Source organism: Bactrocera neohumeralis, chromosome 4 (genome assembly GCF_024586455.1).
Source record: "Bactrocera neohumeralis isolate Rockhampton chromosome 4, APGP_CSIRO_Bneo_wtdbg2-racon-allhic-juicebox.fasta_v2, whole genome shotgun sequence".
NCBI lineage: Eukaryota > Metazoa > Arthropoda > Insecta > Diptera > Tephritidae > Bactrocera > Bactrocera neohumeralis.
In genome coordinates this window covers 74,707,374-74,728,586 of record NC_065921.1, presented here as the reverse complement: position 1 = coordinate 74,728,586, position 21,213 = coordinate 74,707,374, and the positions used below count along the sequence as shown (strand labels likewise).

Sequence of the window (21,213 nt, the reverse complement as noted above, 5' to 3'; positions counted from 1 at the left end):
ATACATTTGCAGCGAAAAGAGCGCAGCGTAACGTAATGTGGCCAGGTAAGAGTGGAGTTTAACGCAAAGAGAAAACATAACTAAAATGCTCTGCAAACAAACACACACGCGCCAACAAACGCCACAAAGTCAGCATGCAACTCCGTAGCAGTTGCATGGCACGCACGCTTTTTCGTACATTTCATTCTCGTTGGCGCTGCGCTGTCTGCTGGGCAAAATAACGCGAACGTGAACGCGAACGCGACGTGAACGTGGAGCCGTGGAGCGTGTGTAAGTGAGCAGCTTCACGAATATGCCAGGCCAGCACAACCGAGACGAGCAGCGTATATAAAACGGCATATCAGCAGTGGCAGCGCTGTCATTCGCCGGCGGTGCTTACAAGCAGTGTGTATACAATTTAATTGGTGCGCGCAAAACGTCAGTTCAACGAAATAAAACAAACGAAAACGTCAAAGAAAAAAGGAAAATAAAACAGAAAAAACATATACAAAACAAAGGGCGCTGGCAAACTCAGCTGTGACTGCTGGTTGCAGTGCGTTCGCTGCCAAGTGACTTAAGTGCATAAATTCCAAATGTGCATGGAGCTAATTTTAAATTATAGCACACATACATACATACATAAGTAGCGAGCTAACAAGCAAACAAATTTTTGAATCAGCAAAAAAAATTTTTGAATCAGCAAAAAAAAATTTTAAATCAGCAAAATAAACATTGTAGTGATTTTCTTTGTGTTTTGCTAAATACACGCAGTTTGGTAGACACTGGTAGGCAAGTGTGCGGGAATTTCGTGCTGCCAGCATTGTTTTGACATTAATTCTTTTATTATTATTATTATGAATTTCTTGTGGTAAATTATGTACAACTGACTGGTGACTCGCTGTTATCGCTTTTGTTTATTGTTGTATTGTGTGCATGGAAATATTTGGGCGCTGACGAGACGCTTCGAGTGCATTTGTGTGCCAACAACGTGTGCTCCACTTTTGTACGTAAGAAGAAGCAGCAGCAACAATAGTTGATTGCAGGAGCGCAAATTAGCTGCATAACAAAAACAAAACTCAAGTGTAGGCATAAACAAACGGTTTTATATTGAAAATATAACAATTAAAGCAAGTGTAGTGGCCTAAGTGAAAGAAGGTGCATTAAAGACAATTAAAAAAAGGTGTGAAAAACTTTAAAAAGTGCTTCTGACATAAGCATAAGCTGAGAAACATATTTGAGCGCTTAAAAAATTAAGTTAAAAATGGATACAGACAACAAAAAGCCTTTTAAGGTGAGTGCAAATTAATTTAGTTTTAAATAAAAAGCGGCGAACAATATAATTGAAGAAAATATATATGTAGTTACAGATATACATATATACATACATATGTATGTATAAATGTATAAATGTAAATAGCGGATATTTTATGCAAGTTTGATTTATAATATATTTTTGTTGTTGTTAATTTGCTTTAAAAGCCTTGAAAGGTCAGTTAAATTTTAATAAAAGTTCTTATTTATCTTATTTATTTATTTATTTATTATGTGAAACAGTGAATGTTATTGCACATGTGCAAACATGTTTCAATTTGTTTCTATGTCAAGTTTTTTACATAAAAATGTTAATTACATGTAAGAAACTTTCAAATGTGCACCAGCAAATGTTATTCTTCATGCTAAACATGTTTCAATTTGTTTTATGCCAAGTTTTTTGCACAAAAGTGTAAATAAGTTAAGTTTTTGCTTGTAAAAATTTAAAAATAAATCAAATAACAAATTGTAAGGAAATAATATCAGGAAATATGCATACATACATACATATATGTGAACGTTATTCTTCAGGTGTAAACATGTTTCAACTTGTTTCTATGTCAAGTGTTTTACACAAAAATGTCAATAAGTTAAATTTTTGCTTGTAAAAATTTAAAAATAAATCGAATAAAAAATTTTAAAGAAGCAATATCACTACATATGCAAATATATGTACATATGTATGTATAATATATGCTGATTACTTTATTAATAAAAAAATAAAATGTGCATATATAATTTTTAATTATTTAAAATTTTTTTATATGTATTTTATATTTTTTTTTTTTATTTTATTTTATTTTTTTTTTAATTTTATTTTGTTTTATATTTGATATTTTATTTTTTTTTTATTTTATTTATTTTTTATTTATTTTTTTTAGTCTGTTTTTATAGCATTTATTTTCTTTTATATTTTCTAAAATCAAATTAAGTCAAAAAATTGAAACCACAGCACGAGTTCATGAACATGTGTCTATTTTTGGGCGTCTCACCAGTTTTAGACATATTCACTTGCTGTTGTCCTTAGCCACCGCTTTTGCTTTTGTTTTTATTGCAAACGTGTATGTATGTATGCATATATGTATGTATGTTTTTCATATTGAAAACTGGGTGAAACTGTATGTTTTCTTTTTGTGCACCCAATTCTGGTTTATTTTATTATTGCTAGCTAGTAGCTCTCTTAGCATTAGAAATTAAGAGAATTACCTGTTATGCGTACTCGGTAAAGAGTATTGCGTCGATTTTAAATAATGCTGTTACGCGTTGTGTTATGAGCGAGAGTGAGTCTGTGTTGCCATATAAATATTTATAGTTGCCATATGAATATTTTCGGAAAATCTTTTAAATTTTGCATTTGAATCACTTGTCGGCAGAATTCGTATAGACTTTAAAATATCAAATATCTACATATGCATATTTATATTTCTTATAATTGAGTGATAAAGAATTTAATTCTTATATTTAGGAAAAATATTTTACTATTATATATACGGCATTTGAAGTCTAGTTTAATTCATTTAATGTAACGGTCCCCCCCCCCCCCCCCCCCCCCCCCCCCCAAGATTTCGATACCGGTTCGATATTGTTATTCTTCGTGGTCTTAAAAAATGCGTTCATGTCCATCTAGATCTTGACTCAATATAATCGTTTTCCCAGCGATCCACTTTTAGAGTCTTGGAAAGAGAAAATAGTCGCCGAGACCAATTCTGGTGGATCTGGGGTTGGTGGAATAGTTCCTGGCGCAATTCCAGCATTTTATTGATAATTAACATGAAATGAATGAGTTGTCATAATGTTTGAAAAATCCCAATTTTTCGCAGCCAAAAATGTGTTAAAATATCAAATTTTGCCCAGCCAAAAATTTGCAAAATTTGGGGTAAAATTACACATTTTTTAAAATATGTCTCATATTGTTAATTATTAATTACGGTCCATATCTTCTACAAAAAAAAATTTATTTTAGATTTAATTCACGGTTAACCCGGAATCACTGCAGTAGTTCACGGCTCTTATCCGCATCGTCGAGTTTCGTGTTTGACTCGAAAAATATTTAACCAACATTTTTTCCACTCCTCGAAGCGTTTTTCATAAAAACTTTTTGGGATGGCCTTCAGCTGCTTCAGCGAATTTTGTTTTATCTCTTTGATCAGCTGAAAACAGGTTCCAAGAAGCAGCATCTTTAGTTTGGGGAATAAGAAAAAATTACAGGGAGCCAAATCTGGTGAATACGATGGCTAATCGATGGTATTCATTATTATCGTGTGAAGTCAATGAATTGTTCTTTCGCAATTTCGGTCGTTTTTTGACGAATATTCTCACTCAAAACCAAATATAACTCCTTATTGACCGTTTATCCCTCCGGAACGAATTCATGATGCACTAAACAATAAATATTGTAAAAAATGAAGTTTCGGCTCGTTTTTTTTTTTTGTCCATTCCGATGATTGTTGACTTTTTTGCATGTCAAACTCATAAAAACATCATTCATCGGCAGTTATAATGTTCTCCATGAATGTGAGATCGGAACTCGTACTATCAAGCATGTCCAAAGCGACCGGTTTATAGTACTTTTTTTAAATTCAGCTTTATCGGGACGAGGCGAGCAAAAACCCGTATAATGTCAAAAATATCCACCAAAATCATTCGATTAGCCTCGCGAGAGAGCAACAGATCCTACACTTATTTAATAATAGGTTGTCAAAGAAGTCTTGCGGTATTTTCGCCAGTTGGCGCTGAAAGCGCGAAGTTTTAGTTTTATTCGTCGCATCGGGTCATGCTATACCTTTTTGGAAAGCTCATTTCACGCGCTAACACCTGTTTGATTGATTGTCGTTTCTTTTAAGTCGTTCGTGAGTTATAGCGTCGCAAACATGAAGCAAAATAAAGAGAAAATACGGCATATTTTACAGTACTACTACGATAAAGGCAAAAATGCATCTCAAGCCGCCAATAAAATTTGTGCAGTTTCTGGACCCGATACAGTTTCCATTTCCACCGCACAACGATGGTTTCAACGTTTTCGTTCTGGTGTAGAGGTGGTCGAAGATGCGCCACGCTCCGGAAGGCCTGTCGTCGAAAATTGCGATCAAATCGCTGAATTGGTCGAAAGAGACCGGCATAGTAGCAGCCGTAGCATCGGTCAAGAGCTGGGAATGAGTCATCAAAAATTCATTTCAATTTCAATAAAAAAAAAAATTCAATAAAAATACCGCAAGACTTTTTGACAACCCATTATTTTCGTCAGTTAAAGAGGTCGAAAGTCGTCCAGAGCGTGGTATGTCTTCAGCGATCTCTCGACTGTCGTTTAAGGCTTTTGTACCATTCGTAGGCTTGTGTTTTTGATAAAACTGAATAACCGTAAGCATTTTCGAACATTCGCAATGATTCCGTATACGAAATTTGGTTAGAAATACAAAATTTGGTTAGAAATACAAAATTTTAGACGAATTCTTTGTTCAATATTTTTGTCCAATGTAAAAATCGAAACGCACTAATGTGGTGTACCGACTTAAACAGATGCTGTAAAGAAACTGGTTGACATATAGGGCTAGTATTTAGCATAGTAATTAAGGACAGTCCTTCAAACTTAGAAAAAAATATATTTCTTTTTGAAATATCATTTACCCGGGGAATTTAATTACATTTTCCGGGTGCTTTATTGTCACAATGTGCCTATTTTAAATTCATAAATTATTTTATTTAAATTTCTATTTTTTTAACATTTATGTATTTTTTAACCCTTATATTGTTGCTGCTTTTCTCCCACCTTTCTACAATTTCTCTAACCCATAACTCTCTGGCAACACTCAGCGCCTTCAAAATGCTGTTATTGTTCTGCTGTTGCTGGCGTAATTGCTGCTGCTATAGCTTTTCCAATTTTCTCACTACTGTTAATGTTGCCGAAATTGCTGTTGCGCAGCTGATAAAAGAGTCGACGCCCAACGACAAAATGCTGCAAGAGACGACAGCGACAACAATCGAGAATCTTACTTCACAATGGACAATGACGTCGCTAATGCTGGCGTTGACCAACTGTCAGCGTCAATCGTATATACACATATGTAAATGTGATTGTATATACTTGCATCCATAGCACTGTGGGTGGTCCATAGTCTCCCCTACACTATCTTCCCCAAGAGCAGCAGAGAGTATACTTCATATTTTAATGGTTTGTTTACTTTTTTGTTTCGCTTTGTTTGCGCCCTTTAAAAGAATGGTTTATTCCAATTCGTGCGCACTGCTTTCAGCCAGTGTTTGTGTGGCCATAAGTATGCGTGTGCGGTGTTATTTACACTTCAAAGGAAGCTTAGCAAGCGACGGAAATGACAGTAGTCGTTAAAGTTGCGTAGCACAGTGTACACATATACACACACATACTATATATGCATGTATGCGTGTAGCTTATTTGTCCGTAAGGGAAACCTGTTGTGGGCGGTAGTGACACGGAAAAGTAAACGAGCGCGACAAGTGTACTAACAATAGCAAATAGTGTGTGTATACCGCTATGTTTACACACCACACAGTCGTAAGCGTTGAGCTCACTAATTATCTGCATTTAATGTAGATTTAACATTCAAATGCAATAGAAAAATGTCTGCAAATATTTGCAGTGTAAGTTGTAAGCACTCAAAATGACAAGGTCCGTCAATTTATTATCATTCGAGAGAACATTCTTATTTTTGAAGATTATCTCTTTCAAATATTGGCCGCTAGGTCTTAGATGGTGCATTTGTTGGGTCCAGTTTCGATGACTCGTTCGAGCATTTCGACTGCTAACTGGTAAAAGACACGCGTGATGATTTGCTCCAAGGCCTGAATCCAAACGGCATTGTCCGCATAGAATTTAGACTTTATATATCCCTACAGGAAAAAGTTGACCGGTGTGATATCACACAATCTTGATGGCCAATCGAACGACCCAAAACGTGAAATTACGAGTATCTGTTCACCGAGTGTGTTCTCTCAATAATCCATTGATTGATGCGATGTGTGGAAAATGACGCCGTCTTGTTGAAACCAAATGTTGCCGAGGTCTCGAGCTTCAATTTCAGGCATCAAATAGTCGGTTATCATGGCGCTATAACGGTTGCCATTGACGGTTACGTTCCCACCGGCATCATTTTTAAAGAAATATGCACCGATGATTCCACCACCAAACCGTTGTTTTTTCTGTATGAACAGGCAGCTCTTAAATCTCTTCATGTTGCTCTTCGTCTCAAATGCGGCAATTTTGCTTGTTTATATGTATACATATTGAGCCAGAAATGGGTTTCATCGCGCAACAAAATTTGGCTCGAAAACGTCGGATCTTCTTAGAACTTTTCAAAAGTCCATAGAGCGAAGTGATGCCACTTGGGAAGGTCGAGCGGCTTCAGTTCTTGCCCAAGCCGCATTTTGTACGCTTTCAATTTAAGATCTGGACGTAAAATACGCCAATACGTCAGTCCGAGTTGCTGCAAACGGCGCCGAATCAACTCTCCACAGTCTTCGTGTACACTCTCAGCTACGGCTGCTATAATTTCTTTACTACGTGCTGGATATGATCTATTCGGTCGAATATTATCCAATAATGAATGCTGAATCTCAAAATGAGTGATGGGGTTGCGAATACTATGGTCATTATGATAAGTTAAGTGAAGCACACGAAATTCTCACGTTCTTTACACGAATTGATGATGAAAAAACTGCGAAAAAACTTTAATTTGCAGATCTTTCTTTTTGTTTTACGGGATAAAGAAGTTGCAGCAAGCCTGGAATATACCGATATTTTTGTTTTTCTTTTGTAGACTAGGTATTTTTCGGACCACCCTTGTACATATAGAACGTAGGCAGGCGCTAGTAAAGGAGAAAATAATCGTTTTTTACTCGCACGTGTTGGCCAACTTTATTATGTTGGCCACTATGCAAATACACCTTTTTGAAATTTTGTACAGTTACGAGTATACAACTACCTATACATATGCTATCCTTGTAAAGGTAAAGTATGATTTATTATTAATTGCTCGATTTCTGTTTTTCTGCACGCGGAGACACTCAGTTAATAGGATACACGTGTCTAAAGCCGCTAGTAGAGACAAAAATGGAAGAGGTGGACCCAAATTGGAGACAGCCAGATGGAGACTTATTTTGTTATTGTGGATAGATATTATTACATTAAGTTTTTTGAGAATAAGCAGAGATGTCTTCTACACGGAAGATAGTTGTAGACTAAAGGACTACAATTCAGAGCTCCAAGCCTTTCATGACGAAACTCTTGTAATAATAAAAAGCACCAAGCTTTAACCAGCAAATCTCTTAAATTGTAGTGATCAACATAGGGCATTTACGTCCAAGATCTAACTTTCAAAAATCTATAAAAGTAGTATCAGCTGAAAAAGACTATGTGAGCAGGATGCTGAGACCCAAAGTTAGGTCAGGTTAGAATAAGAGGTTGATCCTAACAGGCACCTCACTTCGACAGCTTTAAATGACGGCCGTTGTGGTATCTAAAAACTCCTATATGTTAGATCAAAAGACGCTTACAAATCGACTAAGCTCTTTGCCAAGTTGACAGTTCTTTGGCCGAATAAAAAATCCGGGGGTTACGTAGACCTGACTGTCGTCAAAACGAGCTATGGCTATGTCTACCAGTTCGCCGAAGTTTGGAATGCAGGGATGTTTCAACTCAACTCAACTTCAAAGTGCCTGGCTGTTTCCATCACACCACACCGTCACTCATACCACTTAGACAACCTGCATTCGAAAATCTTTTTAGCATGTCTTCCTATTGGACAGTGTCCAGTAAAAACCTCTACGATTACGCCAAGATGAACTTTGCTAAGTGCACGTAGCTCAGTAGATCTCCTGTATTCTACTCTAGGCCAAAATGATCTCGCAGTCGCGCAGCAGCTGTTCGTCGATCCCAATGAGTCTGATGATGAAGTAGTTTGGCGCTATTTTTAGTGAGGACAGACATTCCTTGACGAGTTTTAAGTTCACAGTTAGCGAGCTCAGCGCTAGTATTGTCGCTTTGCTGTCGCAGTGAATGCTGACCTGCTCGAAAGAAGCTGCACTTCGTTGCAGTACGTTTACTGTCACCTCAATTGTAGTCACTTCTGTCTGATAAACACTATAGTGCTCCTGTAGCCTGAAGCTAAGTTTGACAGAGATCTCCTTATAGGACCCCCTCCAACCTTCGCTCCTAGTAGCTTCAGTCCATCCGTGAAAAAGCTCGCTAAAACTCTTTTCTAGCGACTCCACCCCATCCATATATCCCTCGCCGGTATGTGAGTTTCGAGTCTCGAGTTTCCTGTGCGACGCTACTATTTTTTGCTCGCGGTAGTATGCTTGGAAATCTTTTTTAAAATATATGTAGGCGCCACCCGCCAACGTTTTAAATTTAAATTTATTTTATTTTTACTTGCATTTCGTAGAAATCGGATTTCGTATTTAATTATAAAACTATACAAATTATAAGTTGAAAAAATATAGCTTTCAGTGAAATAACTGTAAATAGTCGTGGGGTGTGGCCATACTGCACACCAGCATCGGAACTAACAGCATTTTGTTTTTTGCCGCTTATTATGTATTTGGTTGTTGTTTTTTGTGATGATTAAAATCGCACGCCTGAATGAGTTCTGAATGACTGCCCTGGCTAACGGGATTGTGGGTGAAAGTAAAGTGCCAAACAAGCCAGTAAATGAAAGTAAATAAGAAATAATATGAAAAAGTGTGTGTGTCCAAGTAATTGAGGTAAATTAAGAGACGCGTCTTGTTTTTATATAGAATTTAAAAAGAAGGCGGTTTGCTTGAACAAATTAAGGTTGGTTTGATGCTGGTTTGGGATTATAAATGCGAAATATGTTGAATATAAATCGAAAGTTGAAGAAATATAAGGAATTACTCAAAAGATTTTGGACGTTTTTAGGTTTTTTATTCCATTAGAAATTCTTTTCAATTTTATAAACTTTAAAGTTGGAAAACGAAGGGTATTTTGGAAATTTCTAAATTTTACTCAAAGAAGGGTATATTAAGTTTGTCACGAAGTTTGTGAGACACAAAAGGATAGGGAGTTTATAGACACCTTTTTCTCCCTCTGAAGTGGCCTATTTGTTGGAATCGCCGATATCAGACCACTATAGTACATAGCTGTCATACAAACTGTCTTATCAAACTCAAGTCCTTGTATGAAAAACTGTTTTATTTGACAAGATATCTTTATGAAGTTCGGTGTGGATTATTGACCAAAACATTTCTACAATCTCCGAAGAAATTGTTCAGATCAGACTACTATAGCATATAGCTGCCATACAAACTGACCGATCAAACTCAAGTCCTTCTATGAAAAACTCTTTTATTTGACAAAATATCTTCATGAAATTCGGTATGAGTTATTGTTCATAGAAATATTGTAATATCCGAAGAAATTATTCAGATCGGACTACTATAGCATATAGCTGTCATACAAACTGACCGATCAAACTCAAGTCCTTCTATGAAAAACTTTTTTATTTGACAAAATATCTTCATAAAATTCGGTATGGATCACTGACCAAGACAGCGCTACAATCTCCGAAGAAATTGTTCAGATCAGACTGTTATAGCATATAGCTGCCATAGAAACTGGCCGATCAAACTCAAGTCCTTGTATGAAATACTTTTTTATTTGACAAGATATCCTCACGAAATTCGGTATGAATTATTCGCCAAGACAGTGCTACAATCTCCTAAAAAATTATTCAAATCAGACTACTATAGCATATAGCTGCCATACAAAGTGACCGATGATAATCATGTCCTTCTAAGAAAACCTTTTTAAATATTTTGATATCTTCATGATTTTCGTTAAAGATTATTGACGAAGACAGTGTTATAATCTCCTCTGTGAATTATTAAATATACAGTTCAAATTGTTCAGTATTCGTATTACGACATAATACTATGATTATAATTCAACGTTCAATTTCATATATTTTTATAAAATTATAAATATTGCTTTAGTCAGATTTTCATTTTTACATATATTTAAGAAAAATATACATACATACATAATTACTGCAAATTAGCTCAGGTATTTCGTGCCACTGCATATTCGTTCCCTCATATTACAAGGTCAATAGGCAGCCGTGAAGGTGAAAGGTATCGGTGTACTTAATTAGGAAGAAAATCAAAATAATTGCGAAACTGCGCTTTGGTGAAGTGTTGACCTTTCTGCGAACGCTGTGCATTAACAAGCAACGCAATTTTCAAGCACATACATACATACATACAGGTACACATGTATTTATTACTGTACCATATATGGACAGCTTGTATTAACTTACGCTTATGTTACTTATACGCCATGCTTGACATTGCGAAGTTGTAAATGCCGTCCAAAATGAATGCCAAAATGTTTTAATGAGTAAACAGGTACATCACTAATCTGGTTTGATCAAAATGAGCATTAATGAATGCCAAAGTTATAAGAAAGTAGGTAAAATAGTGTGAAGCATGAATATTGTGTTGCTTGCCACATACTAAAAAAATGTTCCCTGGGTTTCTTAAAGTTTCTCACATACGATCACCAATCATATGGAGTAAAGTCAGTAGGATGTTCAAAAATCCGCATATTAAGTCAAGTTTTTGCTCAATTTTATCTATTTTAGGCACAAAGCTACACCATTATGAGTAGATAGATAGATAGGTAGTAAAATTGAGGCTTTGCACTGCGATCTATGGTCTATTGTGCCCTCCCCTTATATCACTTATGGTCACAAAAGTCCAGCATCCTGAAGAATTCAAGGAGTCTGCTGGGCTCAGGTGTTCTGTGGTTTCCTACTCCATGACGCGGAATCGGCAGTTTCAGCTCAGAGTTCCTTTGCCCATGGTAGACAAGCGCTGCAAGGAGGTGGAATTTGTCCATAGGACAAGTGCTGATAACTGCCCTGTAAACCTTCAAGGTTGTAATTTGCCTCCCGAAAGTAGCTTTCCATGACGCATTCCTGCTAGCGATTTAACCGGTGTTTTGAGAGCCTTTAGTGGCTAACTGTCGCTAAGTAGTGCGGTGAAGATTGATTCTGGACACCGACTTATGGTATGTATAGTAAAACTGAACTTCTTTCCGGTTAACCCTTTTCGTAACCACCGTCCCTGGAAAGAGTATGTCGAGCGTGGAATCGTTCCACTCCTTTCTTCATTCTCACCATTGAGATGACATTTTCTTCCCTTTGCCGAAACCCTCTGCTGCCATTAGCAACATGGTATGTTTCGCTACCTGTTTGATCGTTAGATGCAGAGAAGTAAGCTCCAGCATGACCTTTGCAAGTTTCGATAGTTGAATGCCTTCCGAAGACTTTGTTGCCTGAGATGCTCAAATAATCGCGCCTTAAGTGACAATAGGCCTTACAATAATGATACATAATATATCTTATTATATCTGCCTGCAGCCCCAGGATGTGCCGGCTAGACGTCTGTATATCATAAGACCCTTGGTGGCTTTGGACAGTGTTAAATCCACATATCTACTTGAGTCTAATGTCAGACCGAGGAATTTGACCCCTTTAGACATCTCCAATTCCCTGCCACTAAGTGTATGGGGCCTCAAGCCCGGAAGAGATCTTCACTTTGTAAAAGGGACAAAGGTTGTTTTCGACGGGTTGATATTTACCCTGACGTATTGCACATTACGTTTTGCTAGACTTAAGCCACTTTGAACTATATGGCAGAGAGTGTTCTCAAAATTTACTTCGTGCCATTACGACAATGTCATCGGCGTACGCCTGGCATCGTATCGCATTGCTAATGAGCAACTCAAGGAGCTCATATACTACTAGACTCCATAGCAGGGGGCATAGAACTCTAACCTGTTGGCAGCCCCTCGTAGTACCAAGACGAATCTTACTCTCCCTCACAGTGGTTTCAGCTATCTTAGTACGCAGCTGTTATGAGTAAAACAAGCTCTCTCATTCTCAAGTCCAATTTTTTAGAACTTGCTTTTCGTTCGTTCAGTTTGTATGACAGATATATGATATAGCGGTCTGAACTTAAAATTTTCGTCAAATATTTTGGCATTGCCGTGGAAAATAAGCCATGCCAAATTCCTTGAAGATATCTCGTCAAATAAAAAAATGATCCATACAAGAACTTAATTATGATCGTTCAGTTTGTATGGCAGCTATATGCTTTAGTTGTCTGCTATTAGTCGTTCTGATAAATGAGCAGCTTCTCGTTGAGAAAAGGACGTGTGTCACATTTTAAGTCGATAGCTCCAAAACTGAATTATAAGTTGGTCGTACGAGCAGACAGAGAAACGGATATGGCTAAATCAACTCAGCTCGTAACGCTGATCCTTTACATATATACTTTATAGTCTTATACATATATACTTTTGCCTCTTAGACGTTTCCTACTGGGTGTTATAAACTTGGCAAATTAAGAGGCTCTGTTCAGGGTAAAATATTTTACATAAATATAACTAAACTTCTTCAGTAATCTAATTTTAATACGCCAAAAAGTTATAAATGCCCGCCACAAAAGCCAAAACTTTATTTTGGTAGTCCTTACGAGAAGCTGTAAGAAATACATCACTCAATAATGCCGGTGTTACATATATACTCGTACATATATATATGAACTCAACTGTGTGCTCGTGCGTGCTCACCCTTGCGTGTGACTACACGGCGCTGCCAAACTGGCTGCAATAATCAAGGCATGGCGGTTAGCTAAATTTCAAAGCGCTTGCAAAATGCTTGTCTCCGGTAACCTAAAGTGTATGTGTGGTTGTTGGTAAGACTGTTAAGGTTTCGTAGCGTGTTCTTTGTTGCTCATGTTGCCTGCTAATGGGCGTATAAGTGCGCAATCATAAGTTGAAACTTAGCTTGTAAACGTGTTGTTCAAGTATTTTTTTCGTTTGTGTGGCTTTGTTTTTGTTATTTTTTTATTTTTGTTCTTCTTTTTGACTTCAACAATATCATATTGACAATAACAGCGGTGATTGATGGCTGCTAAATTACCAAACAGCCGCATTAATTCAATTAGATGGGTTTGATTGATGGCTGGGTTAGACATTGGAGGCTAGAGATTACAAAAATTTTCTATCTTGTTGTTAGATAAATATTAAATTAAATAATATTTTTACTACACTCTCGCAGTATGTTTATCGGAGAGCAGGTTCTACTGCCACACTGTGTTCAGTTGATGAAGGTTAGCCTTGCACTGCCGTATATTCCTGAAATATGGAGGATCGCTAAGGTGATCTTTATACCCAAGGTAGGAAGAAATTACAAACTGGCAAAATCCTTCAGGGGAATTATTATAACTTCCGTTTTACTAAAAAGTATGGAAAAAATCGTGGGTCATGAAATAAGGGCGAAGGCGCTGAGAATTGCAGCCCTGCATGTTAACCAGCATCCTGACAGAGCAGGCAGATCAACTAATACTGCTCTGTACCAGTTAACTTCCGTGATAGGGAGTTCGCTGGAAGGAGAGGAGTAATGTTATGCGTCTTCTTAGACATCGAAGGTGCTTTTGATAGCACGTCTCACAAAAGCGTGGCCAGGGCACTTGAGAAAACGAATGTAGCAGTACCTGTACGTAGATGGATAGAGGCCGTACTGCGCACCAGATTAGCAGAAACCAAAGTAGGAGATACCGGGATTCGTCTCGGCACTAAAAGATGCTAGCCACAGGATGGATTGCTATCTTCCCCGTTATGGAGCCTTATCGCGGACTAATTTTGACGGCATTGCTATTATAGCCAGAGGCAAATTAATCCTGAGTAAGGGATGGTGCAGTGGGGTTGAGCTGAAGATCAAACCCTTTAAGGCGGCCATCGTTTTATTTACGTTCCCTGCCCGAGTTCAGGAACGTAATTCTTGGGGCAGAGAAGTAGAGATCTTGGTCTCACGCTGGATTCTACTATGCGGTGTAAGCAGCATGTTGAGCTGACCATGGTCAAAGCGACTAAAGCACTTATGGTCTGCAAGCGACTAGCTGGCAAACCCGGGGTCTGCAAGCCAAGATTTGTTAGGAGCTTTCAGTAGGGCCACAACTATCGAAGCTACATGTGCAATGCGCACATGCTACGCGGCAGCACTTGAAGCCATACTTGAGCTCACATCACTTCACCTAGTAATCGGTCAGGTAGCGAAAGACACACTGCTCCAAATCACAGTAGAAGGAAGTGGCAGATTCTCCCAAGAGGCAGCATTACCAAAAGGGTAAACTTCACCAAGAAGTTCAAGGTTACCCTTAGCAGCAAGACTAAATGAAATGACCTCTGCAACGGCTTAGAGATAGTACAATCAAGTGATACACTGACGGCTCGAAAACGGCGGAGGGAATTGGTGCAATGGAAAGATCAAACTCTCCATACTTATGGAAGTTTTCCGAGTATTTTTCAGGCAGAAGTTTTGCCGCAAGTCGGTACGTAGAGATAAACCTCCAACGCAATTATCGTAACGTACGTATAACCATACTAAACGATACTCTAGCAGCACTTTAAGCGATCTCTGCCTATGAGATCAAATCGTTGATGGTATGGATCAAGTAGAGAACGGCTGAATAGTTCACAAACGTATAGCATCGGGAATAAACTGGCTGATGAGCTCTCCTGCGCAGAGCATCCACCAACATGGTAGAACCAAAACCCTTCATTGCACTGGGTTCCCATACCATAAAAGAGCTGCTCCGCAAGGAAGAAGAAGTAGGGAGGGATAGAAATTGGTAACAACTTGAAGGCCTGTGAAATGTCAAGTTGCTATTGTAGGGTTATAACCTTAGTAGGAACAAATTCAGGTTATTTGTCGCATTTTACACTGCAAGCTGAAGAATCACTTATATAATATAATCTTCTTGCGCAAATTACCGGTTCTGCGACAGGGAGCCTGAAACTCCAGAACATCTGCTAATTGACTGCGTACCAGTCTGCAAACGCAGAATACTTAAAGGCCCAGGGATCCATGTTACCAAAAAAGGATCACATTACCTCACCAGCACTTAGCAGTATAATGGACTTTATCAATATGCTGGGGAAAGGTAAGTCTTTGTGATTTACGAGAGAACTTGGGTCGCAGTGCAATCCTCGTATATTTATCAATCCATCTACTCTCTCAACAATACTCTATCTATACACTCTCGCAACATGTTGCCCAGATATATTATTTTATATTTTCCATACTTTGTAATGCCTTATCAAAAGAAGCGTGTAACTTAACCTCACAAAGCTAAAAAACATGTCTTTTTCCCCCTTTGACTATAATAAATTCCACACATATACTTCATGGATTTTGTCTCCACATGACTGTGCAGAAATTTTTTTTTCTTCTACAAAAAGTATACTTGTATTATCATATACCATATACACATACATATCCACATACATAGACATATAGGAATGCTTCGGGTGTTACTGTGTGCGTCTATATTAAAAATAGTTGGCCTGAAGGCGGAAACGTGTTGATATGCTTCTAAGCAGTAGGTGGCTGCTGGAAATTGAAAATTTGCGAAAAAAGAGCAGCAACGTACAAAATAACTAAAGCGAAAAAAAACAACTCAGAAGTGTTTTGTAAAATGCCAAACAATTGCCAAAAGGTTACAGGAAATGTGCCAAAGCAAGCTGGCAAAATAGCAAGCAAGCGGGTTCGAAAGGATGCCATTGTTAATGCAGTGTTTGGTTGCTAAACGTCAAAGCGGAATTTCTTTTAGCTATTGATATGCCTTTTGCTGCTACAAATCGTGTGGAAAATTAAAATGGATACCATGATAATAGACAAAGGACGGAAAAATGCCACTAAATTGAACTGCTAAGGAATGAGGCCAATTTCGAGGCATGTTTAGATAGGAAAGAGTGCAAATTAGGGTAGCATGATACTAAATTTAAATAAAAGGTAGTATGCCAACGTATATTGTGATGTAATTTATCATGATATTCTGTATTTGTTGCCTAAAGAACATACATTGTGACAAAAAAGCAGAAGAAAATTGTAAATATAACGAATAATATTTATTTATTCATCAATATTTATAATGTCGCCTTCAAAGTGATCCCCACCAAATGCAACATTTTATTTTTTTCTATTTTTTATTTTTCCAGTCCTCGAAGCACATTTCAAAGGCACTTTTTGGGATGGCCTTCCTTTCTTCAACGAATTTTGTTTTATCTCTTTGATCGACTGAAAACTAAACTAGAAATAAAATCCATGAAATTTTTTCCACAATTCCGACCGTTTTCGACAGATGTTTTCACGCTAACGCCTCAATACGGCCAAATAGAACTTCTTATTGACCGTTTGTTCCTCCAGAACAACTTCATGATGCACAAAACCACGAATATCGAAAAAATAATGAGCAACATCTTAATTTTTGAGCGGCTTTGGTGTGGTTTTTCGATTCCGGCTTGTTGTTTTCCCTCCAAACCGATGATTGTTGGCTTCTTTGCAAGTCAAACTCATAAACCCATATCTCATTGGCAGTTACAATGCTCTCTATGAATATGGAATCGGAATTCGCACGTTCAAGTATGTCTAAAGAGACTTGTTTACGGTATTCTTTTTGAAAAAAAATTTGCTTTGTCGGGACGAGTCGAGCAAGAACGCGTTTCATGCTCAAAATATTCATCAAAATTATCCGAACGGAATCGCGAAAGATTTCGAGCTCTCCTGTCTTCTCTCTAATACTGCCTGACGATTTTCAAGCATCATATACCTCACTTTTCTAATATTTTCATCAGTTGGAGAGGTCGAAGGTCGTTCGGAACGAGATATTTCTTCAAAGATCTCTCGATCGTCTGTCAAGTCTTTGCACAATTCGTAGGCTTGTGTTTTTGTTGAAACTAAATCACTGTAAGCCTTTTCCAATATTCGCAACGATTCCTGACTTCGGCGCCAACTAGTGGCTGAAAATCTTTCTATTATCTTCATATGGTGGCTTAGGGAAATATTGACTCAAAATAACCTATTTTTGATAAACAGAAATACTACTATCAGAAAAGGATTCTCTCTGAATTACAAGTATATATCGCACATATTGACCGATATTTTGGTTAAAATGTCAACTATAAGCCCTGTGTCCACATATGTATTAACTAGGGGCTTGAACAGTTTTCGTACGATTTGCGTAATTTTAGTCATAAGTTGGCATTATCTAAAGACATTATACCGGAAAAGTTTTATCCCATTATATTATTTGCTTCATGATTTGTACACTCGAAGGAAAGCATCAGATGGAGTTAAAATTGTGTTATATAGAAAGTAGGTGTGGCTGATTTTTCCGATTCCGCCCATTTCCACAGTGTAGCATAAAAATATCAAATGCCGGACGGGTCTTCAGATATGTGATTTCACCTAAAAGTAGGCGGTGCCACGCCCATCGTTGAATTTCGACTCCAGCTCCATTAAAGTCCTCTCATATCATCTCAGGGGTTAAAATTTAGTGTCTCTGGCAAACTTAGTTATTGATTTATTGCGCTTTTAGTAGGTTTGAGCAGTACCGTTATATGGGGAGTGAGCGGCGTTATCTTCCGATTTCATCTATTTTCACACTGCCGGTAGGAGTTCTTATAATATTCGAGCTTAGCAAATTTAGTTGTTTTAGCTTAAGTTACTTAAGTGATATATACATTAAACTTATAAGAGGACGAACCACGCCCACTTTAAAATTTTTTTTTTTCAAATTGTTGAGGCTCTGCACCAAATTACAGCTTTATTTCTTAATTTGGGGCTTAGCTAAGGCTCTTTATATGTTTTCGGTTATTGGCGTTTTGTGGGCGTGGCATTTTTCCGCTTACGCCCATCTACGAACTCGAATTTTTTTTGTACTATGGAACCCACATGCCAAGTTTCATCGAGATATCTCAATTTTTACTCAAGTTACAGCTTGCACGGATGGACGGATGGACGGACAGACAAACAGCCACTCGGATTTCGACTCGTCTCGTCATCCTGCTGATTTATTTGCATATAACGCTATAACTATCTCGCTTAGTTTTTATACGTACAACCGTTCGGTGAACAAAGCTATAATACTCTCTAGCAACATGTTCTGTAGCAACATGTTGCACAAGTATAAAAATCACGCAAAGGCAACGGAACTTGTTATGAAAAAACTTTACAGTCAATGTCATAGGATGAAAAGCATGAATTAATTAAAAACTTTTGATGAGAACGTGCGAATTTATCGCTGATAATTGATTGAATAAAAAAACTTATGTGAAAACAGATTTAATTACTGCTGTGCTAAAGCAAATTGAGCTGTCAATACGCTCATGTGCCAGATTACAACACGTCATGCAATATAATTCGATTGCATTGTTTTTGTTGCAAGTGAAAATGTTGTGGCAATTCAACGGAATAAACAAACTTTTCGCGCTGATATCAATTCAATTACCGTAAATGCTTTTAAAAGTTCTGCGCAGGAGTTCAATTACAAAGTCTCTGTTTTTGTAGCCGTCTCTTGATAATCTATACACAGATAGCTTTATATAAAAGTATATGTGTATACTTCATAAAAAATAGTTTTAAATATATTGGCATTTTGATTGAATTCCTTTTTTTTGCACGTTAATGCTCTAATGGGTTTACGACAGTAATCATTACTCTTGCTTGACGGACCTTAAATAGTGAGCCTAACCAAGCAATGGCCGCAAATAAAAACTGCCAAGCGCTTTTGCTAAATTAATTTGATTAACTGCAGGAGTAAACGCTTACATAAACACATAAATACATTTTCATACACATATCAATGCATGCTGACTTTCATATATGTATGTATGTATATCTAAGTACATGCCATGCCAACAGCGCCAATACAAACCTGTGAGCGTCTGTTTTAATTGGAGGACAGTTAAGTGAAATTTAGATATTTGAATGTAGCCTAAAGTTCACACACATACACACAAAATGTTGAAGGTGAAAATTTAATTGAAAGAAAATATTTGTTTTTCCTATCATAAAGGGTAAAAGCCACACAGTGCGGTTGCGGTAAATGAGCTGTGAAAGGCAGCAGCGTAATTATGTTTGGTAATTCTGCAAGTTTTTGTTGGAAGATGTTCATCGATTGTCTGTTAAATGCAATATACACGTATGTATTCGTGAGCAGTCCAATAAGTGCTTAACTTAAAATGAAAAACCGACAATTTTTAACTTCTTTAAATCGTTTGAATAATACTTTTGTACCCAGAAAATACTTAAAATAAAGATTTAATATGTATAAAGGTCGAAGGAAACGTCGGAGTCCCTGTGATATATATAAAGAGTGATCCACTTCGAGGTTCCCATCTTAAAAAAAACACAAAAACTTCAACTTAATGGAGAATGTTTATAATCATTCGAAAGAACATTATTTTTTTGATGATTATCTCTTTCAAATGTTGTCCATCTGTTGAGTCCAATTTTCGAGACTCGTTCGAGCATTTCGACTGGTAGCTGGCGAATAACACACGCGATGTTTTGTTCCAAGGCCTGAATCGAAGCGAGATTGTTAGCATAGCCTTTAGAACTTACCTATTCCCACAGGAAAATGTCTAACAGTGCGATCACGATCTTGGTGGCCAATCGACCGGACCGAGCGAAATTATCAGCTTACCGATGTGTTCTCTCAATAAATCCATTGACTGATGCGATGTATGGGTAGTGGCATCATCTCGTTGAAACCAAATGTCCCCAAGATCACGAGCTTCAATGTCAGGCATCAAATAGTCGGTTATCATGGCGCAATAACGGTTGCCACTGACGGTTACGTTCTCACCGGCATCATTTTGAAAGATCAGTGATTCCACCGGCCCACAAACCACACCAAACCGTTGTTTTTTTGGACGAAATGGTAGCTCTTGAATCACTACAGGTTGCTCTTCGTCACCACTACGGCAATTTTGCTTGTTTACATACCCATTGAGCTAGAAATGGGCCTCACCGCTAAGAAATATTTGGCTCAAAAACGTCGGATCATCTTTGAGCTTTTCAAGAGCCCATCGAGCAAAGCGATGTCGTTTGAGAAGGTCGTGCGGCTCCAGTTCTTATATAACACGTATTTTGTACACTTTCAATTTAAGATCTCGACGTAAAAGTGGTTCCATACGTCAGTCCGAGTTGCTGCGATCGGCGCCGAATCGACTCTCCACGGTCTTCGTGTACACTCTCAGCTACGGTTGCTATATTTTTTTTATTTATTTATTTGTAACACCCAGAAGGAAGCGTCGGAGACCCTATAAAGTATATATATAAATGATCGGTATGTTGAGCTGAGTCGATTTAGCCATGTTCATCTGTCTGTCTGTCCGTTTGTATATATAGAACTAGTCCCTCAGTTTTTAAGATATCGTATTGAAATTTTGCAAACGTCATTTTCTCTTCAAAAAGCTGCTCATTTGTCAGAACTGCCGATATCGGACCACTATAATATATAGCTGTCATACAATCTGAACAATCGGAATCAAGTTCTTGTATGGAAAACTTTCACATTTGACAATGTATCTTCACAAAAGTTGGCACAGGTTATTTTCTAAGATAATAATGTAATATCGAAGAAATTGTTCAGATCGGTTAACTATAGCATATAGCTGCCACACAAACTGAACGATCTGAATCTAGTGCTGGTATGGAAAACTTTTGAGTTTGACAAGATATATTCATGAAATTTGGTATAGATTATTTTCTAGGGCAACATTGTAATCTCCGAAGAAATTGTTCACAATTGCCTTAGCGGTCCCTGACTGGGCAAACGCGGCACCCAATACGTCGACAGCTGGCTCATTCCCAATATTTCTTAGAGGACATGATTCGTTCCATCTTTTCAGATGTCTCAGTTATCGATACAAGATTGTGGACGGTCCGGCAACACTACTGTGGTACCTGGTTTTGGAGCACCCGCGGCCTAAATTTCGCAGAGAAAGCCCGTGCGTGTTATTGTGTCATAGCAAAGGAGATTTTCTGGAGGATTTAACGTCATAAAAGCTTTTTATAGTGTTAA

General features: G+C 37.6%; 1 protein-coding gene across 1 annotated transcript in view; it reads left to right on the top strand.

Annotated features, from left to right (window-relative positions):
• The first annotated feature begins 254 nt into the window (after nt 1-254).
• The window catches only part of LOC126756697 (DNA fragmentation factor subunit alpha-like), a 107,991-nt gene continuing 87,032 nt past the window's right edge, over nt 255-21,213 (top strand). The window contains exon 1 of the mRNA XM_050469942.1: nt 255-1,270. Coding sequence (XP_050325899.1) covers nt 1,241-1,270 — 30 coding nt within the window. The 5' untranslated portion in view covers nt 255-1,240. The remainder of the gene's footprint in view (nt 1,271-21,213) is intronic.